This window comes from Condylura cristata, unplaced genomic scaffold (assembly GCF_000260355.1).
Source record: "Condylura cristata isolate star-nosed mole 26May11 unplaced genomic scaffold, ConCri1.0 scaffold00010, whole genome shotgun sequence".
In the NCBI taxonomy this organism is placed as follows: Eukaryota; Metazoa; Chordata; class Mammalia; order Eulipotyphla; family Talpidae; genus Condylura; species Condylura cristata.
Genome location: NW_004567111.1, coordinates 35814912 through 35832147, shown reverse-complemented (window position 1 = coordinate 35832147; position 17236 = coordinate 35814912). Strand labels below are relative to the sequence as shown.

The 17236-nt window shown below is 36.0% G+C and overlaps 1 protein-coding gene across 1 annotated transcript in view; it reads left to right on the top strand.

Annotated features, from left to right (window-relative positions):
* EPSTI1 (epithelial stromal interaction 1 (breast)) overlaps positions 1–17236 on the top strand; it is a 75318-nt gene that overhangs the window by 46555 nt on the left and 11527 nt on the right. The window contains exons 8-9 of the mRNA XM_012723197.1: positions 1798–1881; positions 16851–16924. Of these exons, the coding sequence (XP_012578651.1) occupies positions 1798–1881; positions 16851–16924 (158 nt within the window). The remainder of the gene's footprint in view (positions 1–1797; positions 1882–16850; positions 16925–17236) is intronic.

Sequence of the window (17236 nt, the reverse complement as noted above, 5' to 3'; positions counted from 1 at the left end):
AGCTGGGTAAGCAAGCTTAGGTTTGTGAGTGACTTCGCCTTCCTCCTAGGGAAGTCTTCCCAGGTTTTGTGGCCTTTTGAATAATACTTTTATTTTTTTAAAGATTTATTTATTTGTGCATACAGAACTAGGGTATAGGCCAGAGGCTCAGGGGCGGCAAGAGGCTTCACCAGAGACAGAGTGGGGAGCAGAACAGGCAGATCAACAAAGTACACTGCTGAGGGAAGCAGCAGGCGGATCAGGAGAGGTCTGCCACGCCATGTGGTCACCTCCAGGGCAGGTGGGGATTGAACTCATGCGGAAGTGGCTTAAGCTTCTCAGTGCTGTGCTTTAACCTGCTGTGCCTCCAGAGAGGGCCAAATAATACTTTCATTTTTAAGGAAAAGTCTGGAGCCTGTATTCTAGTAAAATAACAACAAAGGGGTTGTGTTTAAAAGGGAGGTATACAGACAGTATTTAGGTTCCTGACTCAAGTCATCATGTCCATTTTAAATATTTTACTCCTTTTACTTTCTTGAACAGATGATAGAAGCCTTGCCTGCTCCCCCCTTTTCAGTTTTTTATGGAGTATTTGTGCTAAAGACCAGCCTTCTTGAACACAGCAAGGGAGGGTCACTGGAAACCACTCCTTATCTACTACATCTATCAGTCCTTTTGTGTTGAGGACACAGATAAGGGAAGTCCTCTGGTGAGGTTACCTGTTGGATGTGGTGGATTTGGTCATGTAGCAGGCTTTCTGAGCATGTCTGAAGCTGCACTGTTCTAATTGATAGTGCTGCTGATGATACAATTCTGGAAGTCTTTCTTTTTGGCAAGAGCTTCTTATTTGCTGGAGTATAGGTTTTTATAGTGACAGAAATGGGGGAATGAGTTAAGAAGTACTTGAGAAAAATTATAGTAAAGGAAAGGGCAACTAGTCTACAGAAGCTTTATGGATTGTTAATCCAAAGAAATAGGCCCAACATTTGTAGTCTGCTGGCATGCTGCTGCTATGGTTTTATGAGAACAATGGAATTTCTTACACATTAGCTTATCAGCCTGACTTCTGTCTTGCACAGGTTGGACTACAAATCAATGTGAGGAAGAGAAAGTGTACTGCGAATAGATAGACAGAATACTGGCAATCTCTCCAATTCTGGAATGTGTGCCCTCTCTGCCAGAGTGTGCACTGGAATGTAGGGCACCCTACTGTGTGTGCTGGCTCTCCTGAGTCTTCCTCTGGAGGTCCAAGTTCAGCTAGAAATGTTCGTCCCTGTTCCCTGAAAAGTCCATCTTCCCTCTTAGAATTAGAAGCAAGCTTCAGGTACAGATTAGGGCTGCAAACACTTAGCACATAATTCCAGAGATGCTTTTCTTTCTATCAATTAGCAGCTGACAAGTTATTTAGTAGGAAACCATTAATGAGCAGTAGACTCGTCAGTGCTTCTGAAGTCATTGTCACCATTGCTTGTCCCTTATATTAACTACCTGGAATACTTGGAAAATATATTTAACTTTCTGTTTCAAATTCTTCTCACTAGAAAGAATAAGCTATGTTGATTATCTCTGAGGGGATTTTCTTTTCCTAAACTTAAACAAATGTTTAGATCATCCTTTAAAATGTGCTGGATGGCTGTGCTTAAATTAGGCTTTTAAAAATACATCCCAAGGGATCTCCTTAGACACAGGCATAAATCACTCGAGCAAGTGTGTATGGAGAACGTACAGTAACTTCAGTAAGGGTGTGAGGTATTAGCATGAGTTCCAATGACTACTGTATTGTGGTGATGTGTTTGCTTGATTCCCTCACCTTTACAGTCCAGAAGCCGAGCTTATAAGGATTCTCTAAAGGAAGAAGAAAATAGAAAATTGCAGAAGATGAAGGAGGAACAACATCAGAAGGTATTCACAAGATCTTATTAGTCATTGCTAATTATTTGCTTGTGGTACTAGATACTTCTGAAGGGTTTCTGAACAGTTATTGACATCATGAAAATCCTGGAAAAAATAATTCAGGCGTTAACAATAAATGGTGAGATGTGGGTGTGTTTTGTGAGTATAGTGGTATGGTGGCTCCTTCTTTTAAAAATCTCATGGCACTTGTCCTCCTAGGAGGGATGATGTGTCAGCTGCTGCTGGTGTCAGTGGGTCTTGGAGGCGGGAGAACACTGTGGCCATCTTCTCTACAAAACAACCTATGTCACTGCCTTTTTTTTTTTGCCACTTTTTTTAAAGCAAATATACCTGAAATTATGATGTGTCTAGAGAATAATGCAACAAGCAAAGGGAGGTATATGATGTTATGAAATGGCTTATATATGTAACAGAAAATACATATATATTAAAGCACAAAAACATTCTGTATATGTATCGCTAGTGGAATATTCCAAACAGGTCGAGTAATAAAATTCAGTGAGCTAAATACAGAGCCTCCAAAGAAAATGGTTTGTGGGCAGTTTTCATTAGAATATGAATTATCTGATTTGGTAACTGAAAATCTTCAGTGTTGTGAGTTGACAGTCACGGCTCTGCAGCCCATCAGTGTGCAATGAGAACCAAATCAGTGCGTCATCCCAAGGCACCACATCATCCTTTAAAGAAGCAAAATAAGTCAGTCTGCTCTAACAGACCATTATCTTCATGCTTACTTTCCAACTTACTGATGATTGATAGTATAAGAATCGTATCATAAAATGGACTATACACACGAGCTGTTATCTAGTTGTTAACTAGTTATCATTGAAGTCTTCCCCTGCTCCCAACAGCCCGCTGGTCCCATCATGGCTTTATCCAGCATGCAGTGTAGATGCCTGGGTCACTAACTGTTATGTGCATAGTAGGTGGTAATTAAATTGTTGCAAGAATAATTTGAGTTGTAAAAGTAGTGATTATGCTACTGTAAGTAATAAAGAAAGCAGGAAACATTTTTCACCCTTAGTGCTTTTCTTTTAAGGAAATAGCACATTGGCAAAGTTCTCATATTGAAATACATAATTAAATAAGAAATGCTGATATAAAATTCTAGTAAGAGCAAATAGAAGCTAAATCTGAGATATGCTCATGTATTTTTGATTATGTCTACCAAATGACATGAAAGTGTTAATCCATTGCTGTGACCTTTGACCTTAAAGTCAAGTGTTGAGGTACTTTGATACTGAGAAGAATGTTATAGTGTAAATATTTCTATTAAAATAATTTCTAGTGAATTGTTAAATAGTGTTTTATAAACCTTGGTGTACATATTTGGAATGTGAAATCCATTAAAAGTAGAACATTTCACAAAGAGAATGTTCAACAGATTAGAAAATCAGATCTGGGATTTAATTTTCAGGTTGAGCAGTTATTTTCGATAGTGAAAAATTAAGCTTTTTATTTCTTAATCATTTTTTTTCTTCTCATGTTAGATAAATATTGATACATACATATTTTCTGGTTATTGATTTAACATGTTTAACTGTATAATCTTTCACGTTAACTATTTCCCTTTATTTACTATAGTTTTCAGCAAAATAATTTGGCATAGAGATAATTCTGTCCTCAGGGGTTTTAATTCAGTAGAATACATAAGAACATTTACCCATCTATTCTGCTTATCTATTTATTTCTCTCTCTTTTTGCTCAACCTGTTGTTATTGGAATAGTTCTACTGGAGTTATTCCCTGGCTGGTAGAGTTTATTGTTCCTTATCACCTCAGTGATTTAGCTTAAGAAAAAAAAAGGGCTGTATTTTTTGAAGATTCAGAAAAAGCACATGCAACATACGATTGCATCCATTCATGTGTTTGTTCATGCCATTTATTCAAAAATATTTACTGACTATCTCCTATGGAGAAATTCATAAGTAGGTAACCTGGGTTCAGTTGAAGTAAGCAGCACTTTATTTTGCTCTGTTATACCCCTGACTTTCATAATCTTCCATTAGTCCAGTCATTTGGGGACAGTAAGTTCTTCCTAAGGTTAACTTCAACATTTTTCAGTTGAATCTCTTCCCTCTTCTAGCAACACCATTATAATTCCCTTTTCGTCCCTTATGCCTTCTATATATTTTTCTCATCGAGTGCTTTTTGTCAACATATGTGCTCACTCTTGCAATTGTAAAATAAACAAACCAACTCTCTATTTGATTCTGCTTTCCATAGAGACATCACATCTTTTCTGTGTCTACCAATTAAAAAAAAAATGAAAACAAAGGTTATATTATGATAATTACATTTTTATTACTGACTTCATCCCTGATTCCTTATATTCTGGATTATATAGACAAATACTATTACTAAAACTGCTTTCTAAAACTAAAGTACCTTCTGAATATTCACCTCATTGGAATTTCTATAATTCCTATTTGACATCACTTTAAAGCTTTCTATTTTGGGGCTTTTTTAAAAATTGTATTATTCTGGTGAATCTGCCTCAGGAAAATCTCCCCCAGTATTTACTTATCTGTCTGTCTACCTGTCTATTTATCTTTCCCTCCCTCCACCTGGCCAATCAACAACCACATATTGAACTCCTATTATGTGTTGAGTCTTAGACAAGATGCTAGCACTTTAATATAGAATAGGAATGACATGGTTTCTGCCCCCTAAAGCTTACTTTTTAATGGAGGAAACAGATGGTTAAAAAGAAAGAACTAAGCAGTGTACTTAGTATTTTATTTATAGTAATTAATCACTTATAATTAGGGCTGCAAGGAAAATAAACTGTGATGTGTTAATTTCAGGATGGCATAACAAATATTGATTGCCTATCTTTCTCCTAAAACCCTGATTTTTACTTGTTCTACTTAACATGACTGTTTCACAGAAGACAACACCCAAGGTCTTAGGGGGTCTAATCCCACAGGTTCTCACTGTTCGTAGGACTTGACTTCTGACTGTGATTGCTGCAGACATAGGTATGGGAATAATTCCAACCAAGGAGACCTATAGGAATCCTGTATTTCTTAACAGGTTTTAATCAATATGTATTCATTTTCCCACTTGATTTTCAGCTTAATTTCTTTTTTGTTTTTCTATTTTGCCTAATTCTAGTAATTCTAGTATTTTTCTCTACCAGCTTTTTTTTGGGGGGGGGTTAGAGTTTATGTGCCAGTTTCCTTTTACAAACATCACTTATTATTATTTTATTTATTTATTTGTGCATACAGAACTAAGGTACAAGCCAGAGGCTCAGGGGCGGCGAGAGGCTTTACCAGAGACAGAGTGGGGAGCAGAACAGGTAGATCCACGAAGTACACTGCTGAGGGGAGCAGCGGGTGGGTCAGGAGAGGTCTGCTGCGCCATGTGGTCACCTCCGGGGTAGGTGGGGATCGAACTCATGCAGAAGTGGCTTTAGCTTCTTAGTGCTGTGCTTTAACCTGCTGCGCCATCAGGGAGGGCCCAACATCACTTAATTTTAACCTCTTTTTCTCACTTGGTTTAAAGTAGATTTCTAGTGGAGAAATGGCTGATTTTTCTTTTATCCAGTTTCTTAGTCTCTTACTAGGATAACATAATATATTCTCACTTACTGTAATAAGTAGAGATTTTGCATAAATTCTCACCACACAATTTACTATTTATTAACAGTTTTCTGTTTTCTGTTATTTTCTCAACTCTTGAAATAGTCTTTGTCTCATTTATTTTTCATCCTTCCCAGTGATTTTGCTTTTAATCTTATAGTCTTTGCTTATGCAATTTAATCTCCGTTTCTCTTCAAAATTTCTATTTTCCATTTACCTTTTTACTCTGTATTGCTCTTGCTCTCCTTTTCTGGGATATTTGTCAAATTGTGTTAGAAATGCTACATCTGATCTCTATGCTTCTTAATTGTCTTGAGTTCTTATCTCAGATCATTCTCACTGCATTCTGGGAAAAAAGTGTATCTAGATCATTTGTTCACTAAATTATTTCATTAAGCTTCCATTCTCCTTACTTGGTATGTGTGTTGAATTTGTTTACTTACTAAGGTTGCTGATTTACTTTCTCCTGGCTGTGTTGTATTTAGTAAGTGTGATAGTCTCTGATTTCTTCATGAATGGTAATTATACAAATACTGAAGTTTTCTATTTACTGCTTTAACTGTATTTTTTCTTTTCCAATTTGTTATAACTTCCAAGGTTTTCTTCCTCAAATATTTGATGATTTTGGTTATTTCTTCATGTTTCTTTGGGCATGCTGCCTAGAAAATCATGCAGGAGATTACCTTCTGGGGTTTTCTCCCACAGTTGGTAAGCACCTGGGATATTAACCTGTTTCTCAGGCACACACCTCTCTTCCATTCATTGTTTACCCAATGGGCCATCACAATGCTATCTGCTGGGAAGTGAAGGTGTGGGGTGGGGAGAGGAAAGAGCCTGCTCCCAAGATGCCTCAATGCAGTTTTCCAACTGGTCATCTCTGTGACTGCCTCAGTTTCCCTTTCTGGAGTTTCTTCAGAAGCACACCTGACTCAGCTCCTGACTGTCATGGATACTGTATCCTGCCTACTTTCTATGTTTCTGGAATTAAAAAAAAATTCTGATAGGCTACAAGCACATAGTGATTTTTGCATGGCTATTGATTTTGTATAGTCATTTCGAAAGTACAAACAAACCAAACAATAAGAAAATATTTAAGGTATTGGGTGTCAGAAAATTATTCTAAAATACATTAACAAATTATGGTGAAGGCATTTTATGGGGAATGCATGCAAAATTACAGCCTGAGACAGTGTGCTCAGCAGAAAAAAACATTTTTAAGTTGAAACAGTACTAAAAAAAGAAAGAATTAATCCAAGAATTTAGGACAAGAACAATAAATGTTTTTGAAGGAAGTAATTAAGATCATAACTGAAGCTAATAACAAAACTTCAAGGAATAGCTGTTATTAAAAGTCCAACAGCTTGTTCTTTGATAAGGTCAACAAAATGAAGAAATCTCTGCCAAGTCTAACCAAGATGAGATTAATGAAAACCTAAATATACAACATTTAAAATGAGGGTCTGAATCATAGAAAAATGGTTTCTATTACGATAGATAAATCTATGTTAATAAATTGAAAATGTGGAATAAGTACATGACTTTATAGGGAATTATATCAACAGATCTCTAAAATTATAAACAAATGGAAATAACAGTGATTTCTAAACTTTTCTGAGAATTACTTCCCTCTAGCGAGCTAATACGCTGGAATTTTCAAGGAACAGATTCCCACTCCCTACACTTCACAAATGGTTTCAGAGTAAGAAAAAGAAAAATTATTTAGAATTAATGTTACTTTTATCACCCCCATAATGGCACAACCTGATACAGGAAATATGTGTGCACTAACACACACACACACATACATACACATAGACTTGTGGAAATTAACATCTGAAAGAAAAATTCTAGTAATAAAATCTTTTAAATAGTTTGCCAAGGCAAAGAAAGGCTTATTTTAGGAGTAAAAAGATGACTATATATTATAACTTAAAAAAAAATCTATGACAATAGCATATATCTTGAGAGAGAAGATATTTGACCTCCTGTTCAGTTGGAAAGAAGATACTGATAACTTTTTTTTTTTTTAAGATTTATTTATTTATTTATACAGAGCTGGGGTACAGGCCAGAGATGCGGAGGGTGAGAGGTTTCACCAGAGACAGAGTAGGGAGCAGAACAGGCAGATCGACGAAGTCCACTGCTGAGGGGAGCAGCGGGCGGTCAGGAGAGGTCTGCCGCGCCATGTGGTCAGCTCCGGGGCAGGCGGGAATCGAACTCATGTGGAAGTGGCTTTAGATTCTCAGTGCTGTGCTCTAACCCGCTGCGCCACCAGGGAGGGCCGATACTGACAACTTTTAATCTCTACTTTCAATTTAAAAAATGAAATATATATTTCCACCCTTAACAGTCTTCCAAACCTATTAATAATCAACGTTATCAGTGGTGAAATCCCAGAGCAGTGAATGACATAGAATTGTTCTGGAAATTCTGACCTAATACTTCTTAAAGTTTTTTTTTTTTTTTTAGTATTAAAAATAGGAAATATTGGCCCTCCCTGGTGGCGCAGCAGGTTAAAGCACAGCATTAAGAATCGAAAGCCACTTCTGCATGAGTTCTGTCCCTGCTTGCCCCAGAGGTGACCACATGGCGTGGCAGACCTCTCCTGAGACGCCCGCTGCTTCCCTTAGCAGTGTACTTCGTTCATCTGCCAGTTCTGCCCCCCACTCTGTCTCTGGTGAATCCTCTCACTGCCCCTGCAACTCTGGCCTATACCCTAGTTCTCTATGAATAAATAAATAAATCTTAAAAAAAAAAAAAAGGAAATATTACAGGATGGAATAATACATGGAATTATTTTAGTCAACTTGCTAAGACAAAAGAAAATAGCTCTTCTGATTATTGGAAATAAGTTATTGTGGATGAGATCAATTTTCTGTAGAAGTCAAAAGAATCAGCTGAAAAATGAGTAGAACAAATTGAATCAAATGAGAATTATATCATAAAAATGCATATAAGAGTGAACTTTCTCAAATATGAGCAAATCTGGATTAGAAAGTGTAACAAAAAGACAGCAGAAAACACCATATAAAAAAGTCACTGTCTCTAAAAACACTAAAAGACATTCCCCAAAGCTCTAGAACTTTCCTGTTATCGTTAATGATGATGAATGATGCTCCTGACTAGAAGATTCAGTTTTATATTAACTACTATTCTATCCAAATTAATTTTTAAGTTTAATGTAATTCCAATAAAAGTTCAGTGGAATTTGAGGTAGTTTGAAAAATGAGTCTATGTTTCAACTGTGAGAAAAAAATCACAAGACAAAACAAAAAACTCAATAAATATATCATTTGCTTGCTGCAGTGTGGAGAAATTAACATTGTTAGCTATTAAAAATTGCTACAAACTATGGTTTAGGTCTGAAAGGTCTTTTCTCATCTTTTCTGAGAAAAGACACATGATGTATGTACAAAATTGCTTATTTCCAAAATAATGGAAATTTGGAAACAATTTTCTTAGCAATAAAGGATTTGAAGGTTTTGTAGTTTGGAATACTTTGTAACAATTATGGCCATGTTTTAGTGACATACACATAGGCTCAGCCATATGAAAGTGAAAAAGTAAAGATTATAAAAATTGAATCAGGTGAGTTTTGAAACCTATTTCCTGCACTTTATCTAAGTCTGTACTTTGTCTAACATCACTGCTCCACTAGTGATGTGATTTACATCATCATATTGCATGATAGAAAGCAGGTGGAGAATTTATCCTATTGCCTGGCCATGTGATAAACCTGCAAATGTGATGTGAGGTTAAAAAAAAAAAAAGCGGTCCTCCCTGGTGGCACAGCGGGTTAAAGCACTGCACTGAGAAGCCTAAGCCACTTCCGCATGAGTTCAATCCCCGCCTGCCCCGGAGGTGACCACATGGCGCGGCAGACCTCTCCTGACCCGCCCACTGCTCCCCTCAGCAGTGTACTTCATCAATCTGCCTGTTCTGCTCCCCACTCTGTCCCTGGTGAATCCTCTCACCTCCGTATCTCTGGCCTGTACCCCAGTTCTGTATGAATAAATAAATAAACCTTTAAACAAAAACTAATTTATGTGTATAAATCAAGAAATGAAGAAAATATTTGGTACATTTAAGGAGCTTATCTATGGATAGAGAATATTGTAAGTGGTTATTATGTTTTTAGTACATTTTTGCCTGGACTTTCTACATTTTCCACAATAAATCTTTATGAGAAAAAAAAATTAAGGTATAATAAAGTCAATAGAAAATATATGTAGTGGGAGATATTGAACTGTGAGTCAATGATTAGCATAGTTATTGTAGATTATTTTGGAGTCCATTTTTCTTTATGGCAAACAAGAGAATAAAAGTAAGATTGCGATACATATCACTCATGCTATTTTTTGAATCCTTCATTTCTTTGCTTGGTCTTCTCTTACTTTTATGACGTATATCCTGGCCAAGACCATTTTTGTCCTGTTGGGCAAGGGCCTAACTGTAAGGATCCACAGGACCAGGGCTTCATTGATCTCCAGTCCCCCCAAAGCTCTTTTCCAGTCATAAAAATCATTCAGAGGGCAGTGTTTGTTAATGCCCACCACATCCACTCTTCTGTCCTTCTCTTGTGGAGCTGAGAGAGCATCTTCTCCTGGGAGAAGCTTGTCTTGCCCAGGGAATTGGTACTTTAATGTTTACATAAATCAGTCAAGCTAAACCATGTCGGAACATGACTCGCTCAAATCAGACATGATTTTTAAATGACCCTCTCCTAGTCTCCAATTACTTTACTATTGCCTTGCTGTGGCACGTGTCTTTCACTCCAGCCTCGTTGGGTTTCTCAAGTGTCCAGACTTGCGCATGCTTATCTGTGGGATAGTGGCCCTTTTTGTAAGCTGGAAAACAGAGCCATGATTTCTACAACCTACAGCAGGATACGGGGACCCTTTTACTTCTCATTGTTGGTTGGGCCCGCAGCACTGATACCTGGTACACTCAGGCAGCTCCCCAGCCAAAGCGCCTTTGCCCTGGCAGAGCTGACACAGGCAGTGACACCATCTCCAGTACTGTCCTTGGCGGCCCTCACTGGAAGTTCTGTTCTTGATATCATAATATTTTGTGTATTATATTCCTTAAGTATCATCTCTGTACCCAGCTCTGTCTGAATACAGGGAATGGTACTAGAATCATGAGAAGACATACTTTCTCTCCTCTGGGAGCCTTCGTGGATGCATTTAGAATGTCAGGTAACTCCCAGGGACATTTGCTTCTTGCTTCTCTTGTTTGTCTCCCTTCCTTCCTATACCCAGGTTATTCTCAAAGATGTGTTCAGCAATGCATTTCTTTCTGCTTTGTTTCTCTGTGTCTGGGTTGTCTCCCTCATTTTACCGTGAGTTCTTTGTATCTGTACGATCAGCATGAATCCAGGTGTCTGGAAATGGCTGATGTTTAACAAGTGTGTGTTGAGTGGTGAAGGATCTGACAGTTTCAGATGCTGCACATCATGTCTCTCCTGTTTAAAGCATTTTGATTTCCTTAATATCCAAAGCTCAGTCCTTGGAACAAGAACAACTTATTTTGTATTTGTCCTACTAGGTATTGCACATCTTCCTGTGTGAGAGCCCAGTAAATGAACCAAGAATATGCTTATAAGGCATGCAGATGCATCCACAGTGACTGTCAGTTCAGCAGAACAAATTAATTAGTTGAAATTATCCTTCGTGGTACCAAAGGAAAAGCAGCTTCTCCCTTGTAAATATGCTTTGCTGGTCATAGAACAATAATCCTGACCAAAGCAATGCCAGAGTGCCCCTTCCACCATCTGGAGCAATGTTCCGGCATGGTGATGCCTCATCAGCTTCCCGGACCCCATTTCCCTTCTGCTCTGTATTCTCGCCTGTCTCCTGCTCTTGCTTTTGTAATAAGATGATGTGTATTACTGTCTTCCAGTCATTTTTTCCTCCCTAACTGTTCTTGGCCTCATAATATCTTTCTTTTTTAACATCTTTATATATTAAATGCTATATATTCATTGGGACTTTTAAATGAAGGATGCAAATGGTATCCCATACAGATCAGCCTTTACCAATGACATAAACAAATAATATATATAAATGGTTCAAAAGCTAAATTTAACGCTATATGTGGTCTTCAGGTTTTCTTCTCTTGTTCACTCATCCTCGATGTTTCTCTTCCTAGTGAAAATTACACTAAAACATTTTAGTGTGCACTTCTCCATACATATGTTTTAGTAGGGCTATATAACTTATGAAAGTTGAAATGTCTGTATACATTTTTCTTTTTCATTTCTATTCATGTTGAATAGTCCCAAGAAGAGAGCTATGAACCGATCTATTAACATTTAATGCATTTTAGAGGTTTCAGCATAGACACTCCCCACTCTACCTTATCCTTTTTCACTGCTGCATAGCATTCCATTGTGTGGATGAACTACCTTAATATCCTAGTTCCTCATTGAAGGACAAAGTTTTTACAGTTTTCATACTACAAAATATGACTACCCTATCCTTATATAAATATCTTTGAACATTCTGTAAAGAATATATACATTTTACATGTTGATTATTGCTAAATTGTAATCCTAAAGCTAAATTATTTTTACTGATTTAGACATTCCAAAATAGTGGCTAAATGTACCTGATTATCAAATTTTTCTAGTTTTGTCAACTATAAGAGGAAAGCTTTATCTCATAGTTCTGAGATAAAAAGCTTTATATATAAAGCTTTATCTTTATATATAAAGATGCTGACCATTTTGAGTTTACAGGCTATCAGTATTCTCCCTGTGAATTTTCTTCTTCCTCCTCTTTATTTCCTTTTCAATTTGGTGATTTTTTTTATATAAGCCAAATATTTAGCCATCACTTCAGACCTTCCCTGAGTTTCAGTCCAAAATAGTAATTGAGACATTGAACCTCACATCAGCATATATGATTTTTTGCATAGGATTACAGTTGAATATTTTTCTCTTTTTTTTCTTACAGACTTCATTTCCTCTATAATATAAAGACTGCAGGAGCAAGAATTTTATCTGCTTTGTTCATTATTTTCCTATCATACAGGCCTAAGCACTATGTTATTGTTGAATAAATGAATGAGTGATTAACCTGTATGTATATTAAACATTTTGTAGGTTCCTATTTTTTTATATTTTATTTATTTAAAGATTTATTTATCTATGCATACAAGAATGGTGTGCAGGCCAGAAGTGTAGGGGGTGAGGAGATTCACCAGAGACAGAGTAGGGAGCAGAACAAGTAGATATACTGAAAAACACTGCTGAGGAGAGCACTGGGTGTGACAGAAGAGATCTGCCATGCCATGTGGGCAGCTTTCTGGCCTACCAGGGATTAAACTCTTGCTGGAGTGGCTGGCAATTGCTTAATAGTGTCTTTAACTCCTGTGCTACCAGGAAAGCTTCTTTTTTAAAATTGTCGTGGTATTTTTACTCCAATGAAAACTGAGTTTTTTCCACAAATTTAGCAATCCTTTTCCTTTATGATATCTGAAACTTCCTCACTTCAGCTTTATAAATAAATTACCTTAACCTCCTTTGAAAACTTATGGTTCCATCTTTTGGGTTCAAATTTTAGATCTCCTTTAAATTTATTTTGACATTAAAAATAAACTATAGGCCCTCCCTGGTGGCGCAGTGGGCTAGAGCACAGCACTAAGAAGCTTAAGCCACTTCCGCATGAGTTTGATCCCCGCCTGCCCTGGAGGAGATCCACGTGGCATGGCAGACCTCTCCTGACCCGCCCGCTGCTCCCCTCAGCAGTGTACTTCGTAGATCTGCCTGTTCTGCTCCCCACTCTGTCCCTGGTGAATCCTCTCACCCTCTGCATCTCTGGCCTGTACTCCAGTTCTGTATGAATAAATAAATAAATAAATCTTAAAATAAATAAATAAAAAATAATAAACTTTAGTTGTCATGTCCATCATCATTCATTAAGCTATCTCCCTTGTGTGGATTTAGCACAACAGGTTTCATGTACATTTCAATGGGTTGGGTCTTTTTTTTAAAGACTCAATCAACTTGCTTAGCTACTGTAATGTCATTATCTTTTAGTATTTGATGAAGCTGATTCTAATCTTTTTCAGGGTGTTTTCATGAGAACATTTCCAGATAAATATCAGGACCATTTTGACAAGGCTGAAAAATTATCTTAAAGTGGTTTTGAAGGAATTAGTTATAATATCCATGTTTATACATAACATACATATTCTATAGCTTTTTCAATTTTTACCTCATATCCAGAAACAATGAGAATTTAGTTTTTCAGAGTTCATGTGATTATACCTAGAATGAACTGAATACCAAAAGTAGCACCTTGGAAAAATGGGTTAATGTATTTGAGAAGGGTTGGTATCATTCAATAAAAAAAATTGTTTATATTTGAGCACTGGTTGGATATGTTCTGCTAGAACTTTTGAGTGTAAATTGGTTGTATACTTAGATGGGGTTGTTTCTACATAAGTATGATGAACTGCTGATGAGTTAACCTTAATCTTAACTGCATTTTTGGATGCATCTTGCAGAAGCTTGGAAGAAAATCTAAGCTCTAGTCTATTTTGCTACCAGTGAGCATTTAACTCTTGACAAATTAGTTAAATGGAAGTCTCTGATCCTCTTGTCTTCATCTGTAAGACAAGCATACTGATGCTTATTCATTCAAATAATACTGATTTACCTGCTTACCTCTGAGAATTGTAAGAAGCAAATAATAGCATTCAGGGAAAATTTTTCTTTGAAAATGTTAAGGTCTTTTGGTTAAATATTGTACTTTCATAACATTTTATCTTTTATTCCTAATCCCTCTTTTCTCAGAGCCCACTTTACAGTCAAGAATAAAGGCTTTTTTTGTTTGTTTGTTTGTTTTGTTGTTGTTGCTTGTTTTTTAAAGCATAAACCCATAAGAAACAAAGAACAGGCTAGGAACTACAGCAAAAAGAAAAAAAAAAGAAAGAGAAGAAAAAGATATCAGTAACTTTTTGAAAGCTTAGAGCAGGGAAAGCCAGCACTCATTTCCAAGAAGTAATAAGAAGCAAGTTGATGCAATCTTTCTTTTTAATGGAAGTAACATTGTATATTAACTTTATATGCGTTGAAACGTGTAGGCATCACTGAGAAGCAACATGAATATATATTACATTGAGATCACAGTAAAGCATCCAAGTCTACCCTTGTCCATACTGTCTCCCTGTCCTGATTTAACTTCCTCTCCCCCTTCCCTGGGGTAACACCAAGTGAAGCCATAGTCCAAAAGTTTATTTTTGTTTTAGTTTATCTGTTTTTTCAATGCACCACATATGTGTAAATCAAACAGTGTCTTCCTCTGATTACTTCCTCTGATTACTTTACTGTGAATATTACCTCTAGGTTTGTCCATGCTGCCGCATAGCAGGATTTCATCATTTATATATATATATATATATGTATATACATTTATATGTGTGTATATATATGTACACATATGAAAAATAGTCTTCCTACCTTCTCTCCAAACTCTTGTTTCTTGTCTTTTGTATAATACTTATTCTCACAGGTATGAGGTGATACCTCATTGTGGTTCTGACACACAATTTTCTAATGATAAATGATGATGGGATCTTTTTATTTTTTCTTAAAGATTTATTTTCTTTATTTATGCATTCAAGAGTTGTGAGGGGTGATGAGAGGATTTACCAAAGACAGAGTGGGGAGTAGAATAGGCAGCTTCACTGAAATACTTTGCTGAGGGGAGCAGGAGGCGAGACAGAGGTCTGCCACACCTTGTAGGTCACTTCCCTGGCCAGGGATCAAACTCCTGCTGCAGTGGCTGCTGATTGTGCTGAGGCTTAATTCCTTGTACCACCAGGGAGGCCCAGGATGTTTTTTAACTTTAATGTAAGTTTCCTTTAACATGCACACATTTTTAGTTTGATATTTTTCCATTTGTTTTAATTTCCCTTGCCACTAAAAATTAAAATCAAGAACCCAAACGCACCTCTAAGACTGATGTCAAAGAATATATCCTTGGTTTCTTCTATGTATTTTACAGTTTCAGATCTTACATCCCAGTCTTAATCCAGTTTTAATTAATTTTTGAGGTTGCCCCATTTTCCCAATACCATTTATTAAAATGATTTTCCTTGCCCTATTGTAAACTCTTATTGTTTTGTTGTGAAAAACGCAACCAGTTTTTATGTTAACTTTGTAGCCTGCCAATTTACTGTATTCACCAATTTTTATTGAATACAATAGTCTTTTACTGGACCCTTTGAGATTTTCTATATATATTATGTCATGTGAAAATATTTATAGTTGTATTTCCTCCCTTCCAATGTAGATAACTTTCATATCTGTTTTCATTGCTCTAACTAGGATTTGTAGCACTATAGAGAATAGTATTGGTGCAAGTCAACATTCTTGTCTTGTTTCTAATCTTGAAGAAACAGCGTGAAGGTTTTTTTCATTGAGTATGATGTTGACTATGTATTCATGTTATATGGGCTTTATTATGTAGATAAATGTTTTTTTCTATATCCCTTTTTAAAAATCATTAAAGGGTGTTAAATATTTTCAAATGCTTTTGTTATCTATTGAGATAATTATGATTTTTTGTTTACCCCACTATTGATGCAGTAGATCATCATGTATTGCTTTGTATTTATTGAAACATACTTGTATCCCTGGAATACACCTCTATTGATCTTGGGGGTGCTGTTGATTTTGAATACTCTAATGTGCTGTTGATTTTGAGTTTCTACTACTTTGTTAAGGATTTTTGATCTATGTTCAGAGATATTGCCCAATAGCTTATTTTTGCTATCCCAATTTTGGTTTCAGAATCAGGGTTATGTTGACTTCAAGGATGAGTTTGGAAAATTTCTCTCATTTTTAGTATTTTGAGAAGGATAGATATTAGAGGTCACTAGCCAATAATAGTGAACAATTACTATCCAGGGTGGAGAATGTTTTACCAATAGAATTATACAACAGAATAGAGTCCAATGTTTACTTGGAAGTGGCTATGAATTTTTAGTGTAAGAAATGCTACAGAAATATCAAGAAGTGTCATTCTTTAAGCAGCAAATTGATTTATTTTGTTTGTAAAATTCAGGTGAGTTTGACTTATATTGTGATTTGTTCCTGTATTTTGTACCTATTCTAGTATCTTAGTCTTGCATGTTGCCCTTTTAAATATCACATTTTTACACTCAATACTATTGGTTGATTAAAGCAGAATTACTTTTGTCACACAGTTAAATAAAATAATTTCACATAGAAATGATTTTTAAGTAATAGATTCAAAAAATGAGTTATTGTACCAACTAGTTAAATACATAATTTATTCACTTATCTTTTGTATTAGCATGTTAATTAAAAACCGTATTTTAAAACTTTTATTCTTCCTAGAGTGAGTTACTGGAATTTAAACGACAACAAGAAGAGGAAGAGAGAATCAAAACTCACCAGTCTGAACAGAGGAGGTACAAATGGCCAATAAAGTCAGCATCATTGGTTAAATCAATTACCTATACATATCTGTAATGCTTATGAAAATAATAGTCTTAAAATTCAGTCTTAAAATCTATATTATCTTTTTTATTTTTATATTATGGGGTGTGGTGTGTGTGAGGATGTCAGTTGCAACATATACATACATATATAATATAAATATATATACACACACACACATATATACACTCTCTGTGCAAATTCACACTAAAAACAAAAAACCGACCCATGGTTCCAAGCTATGTGTTTATTTAGGTTATATATATATATATTTTTTAAAGATT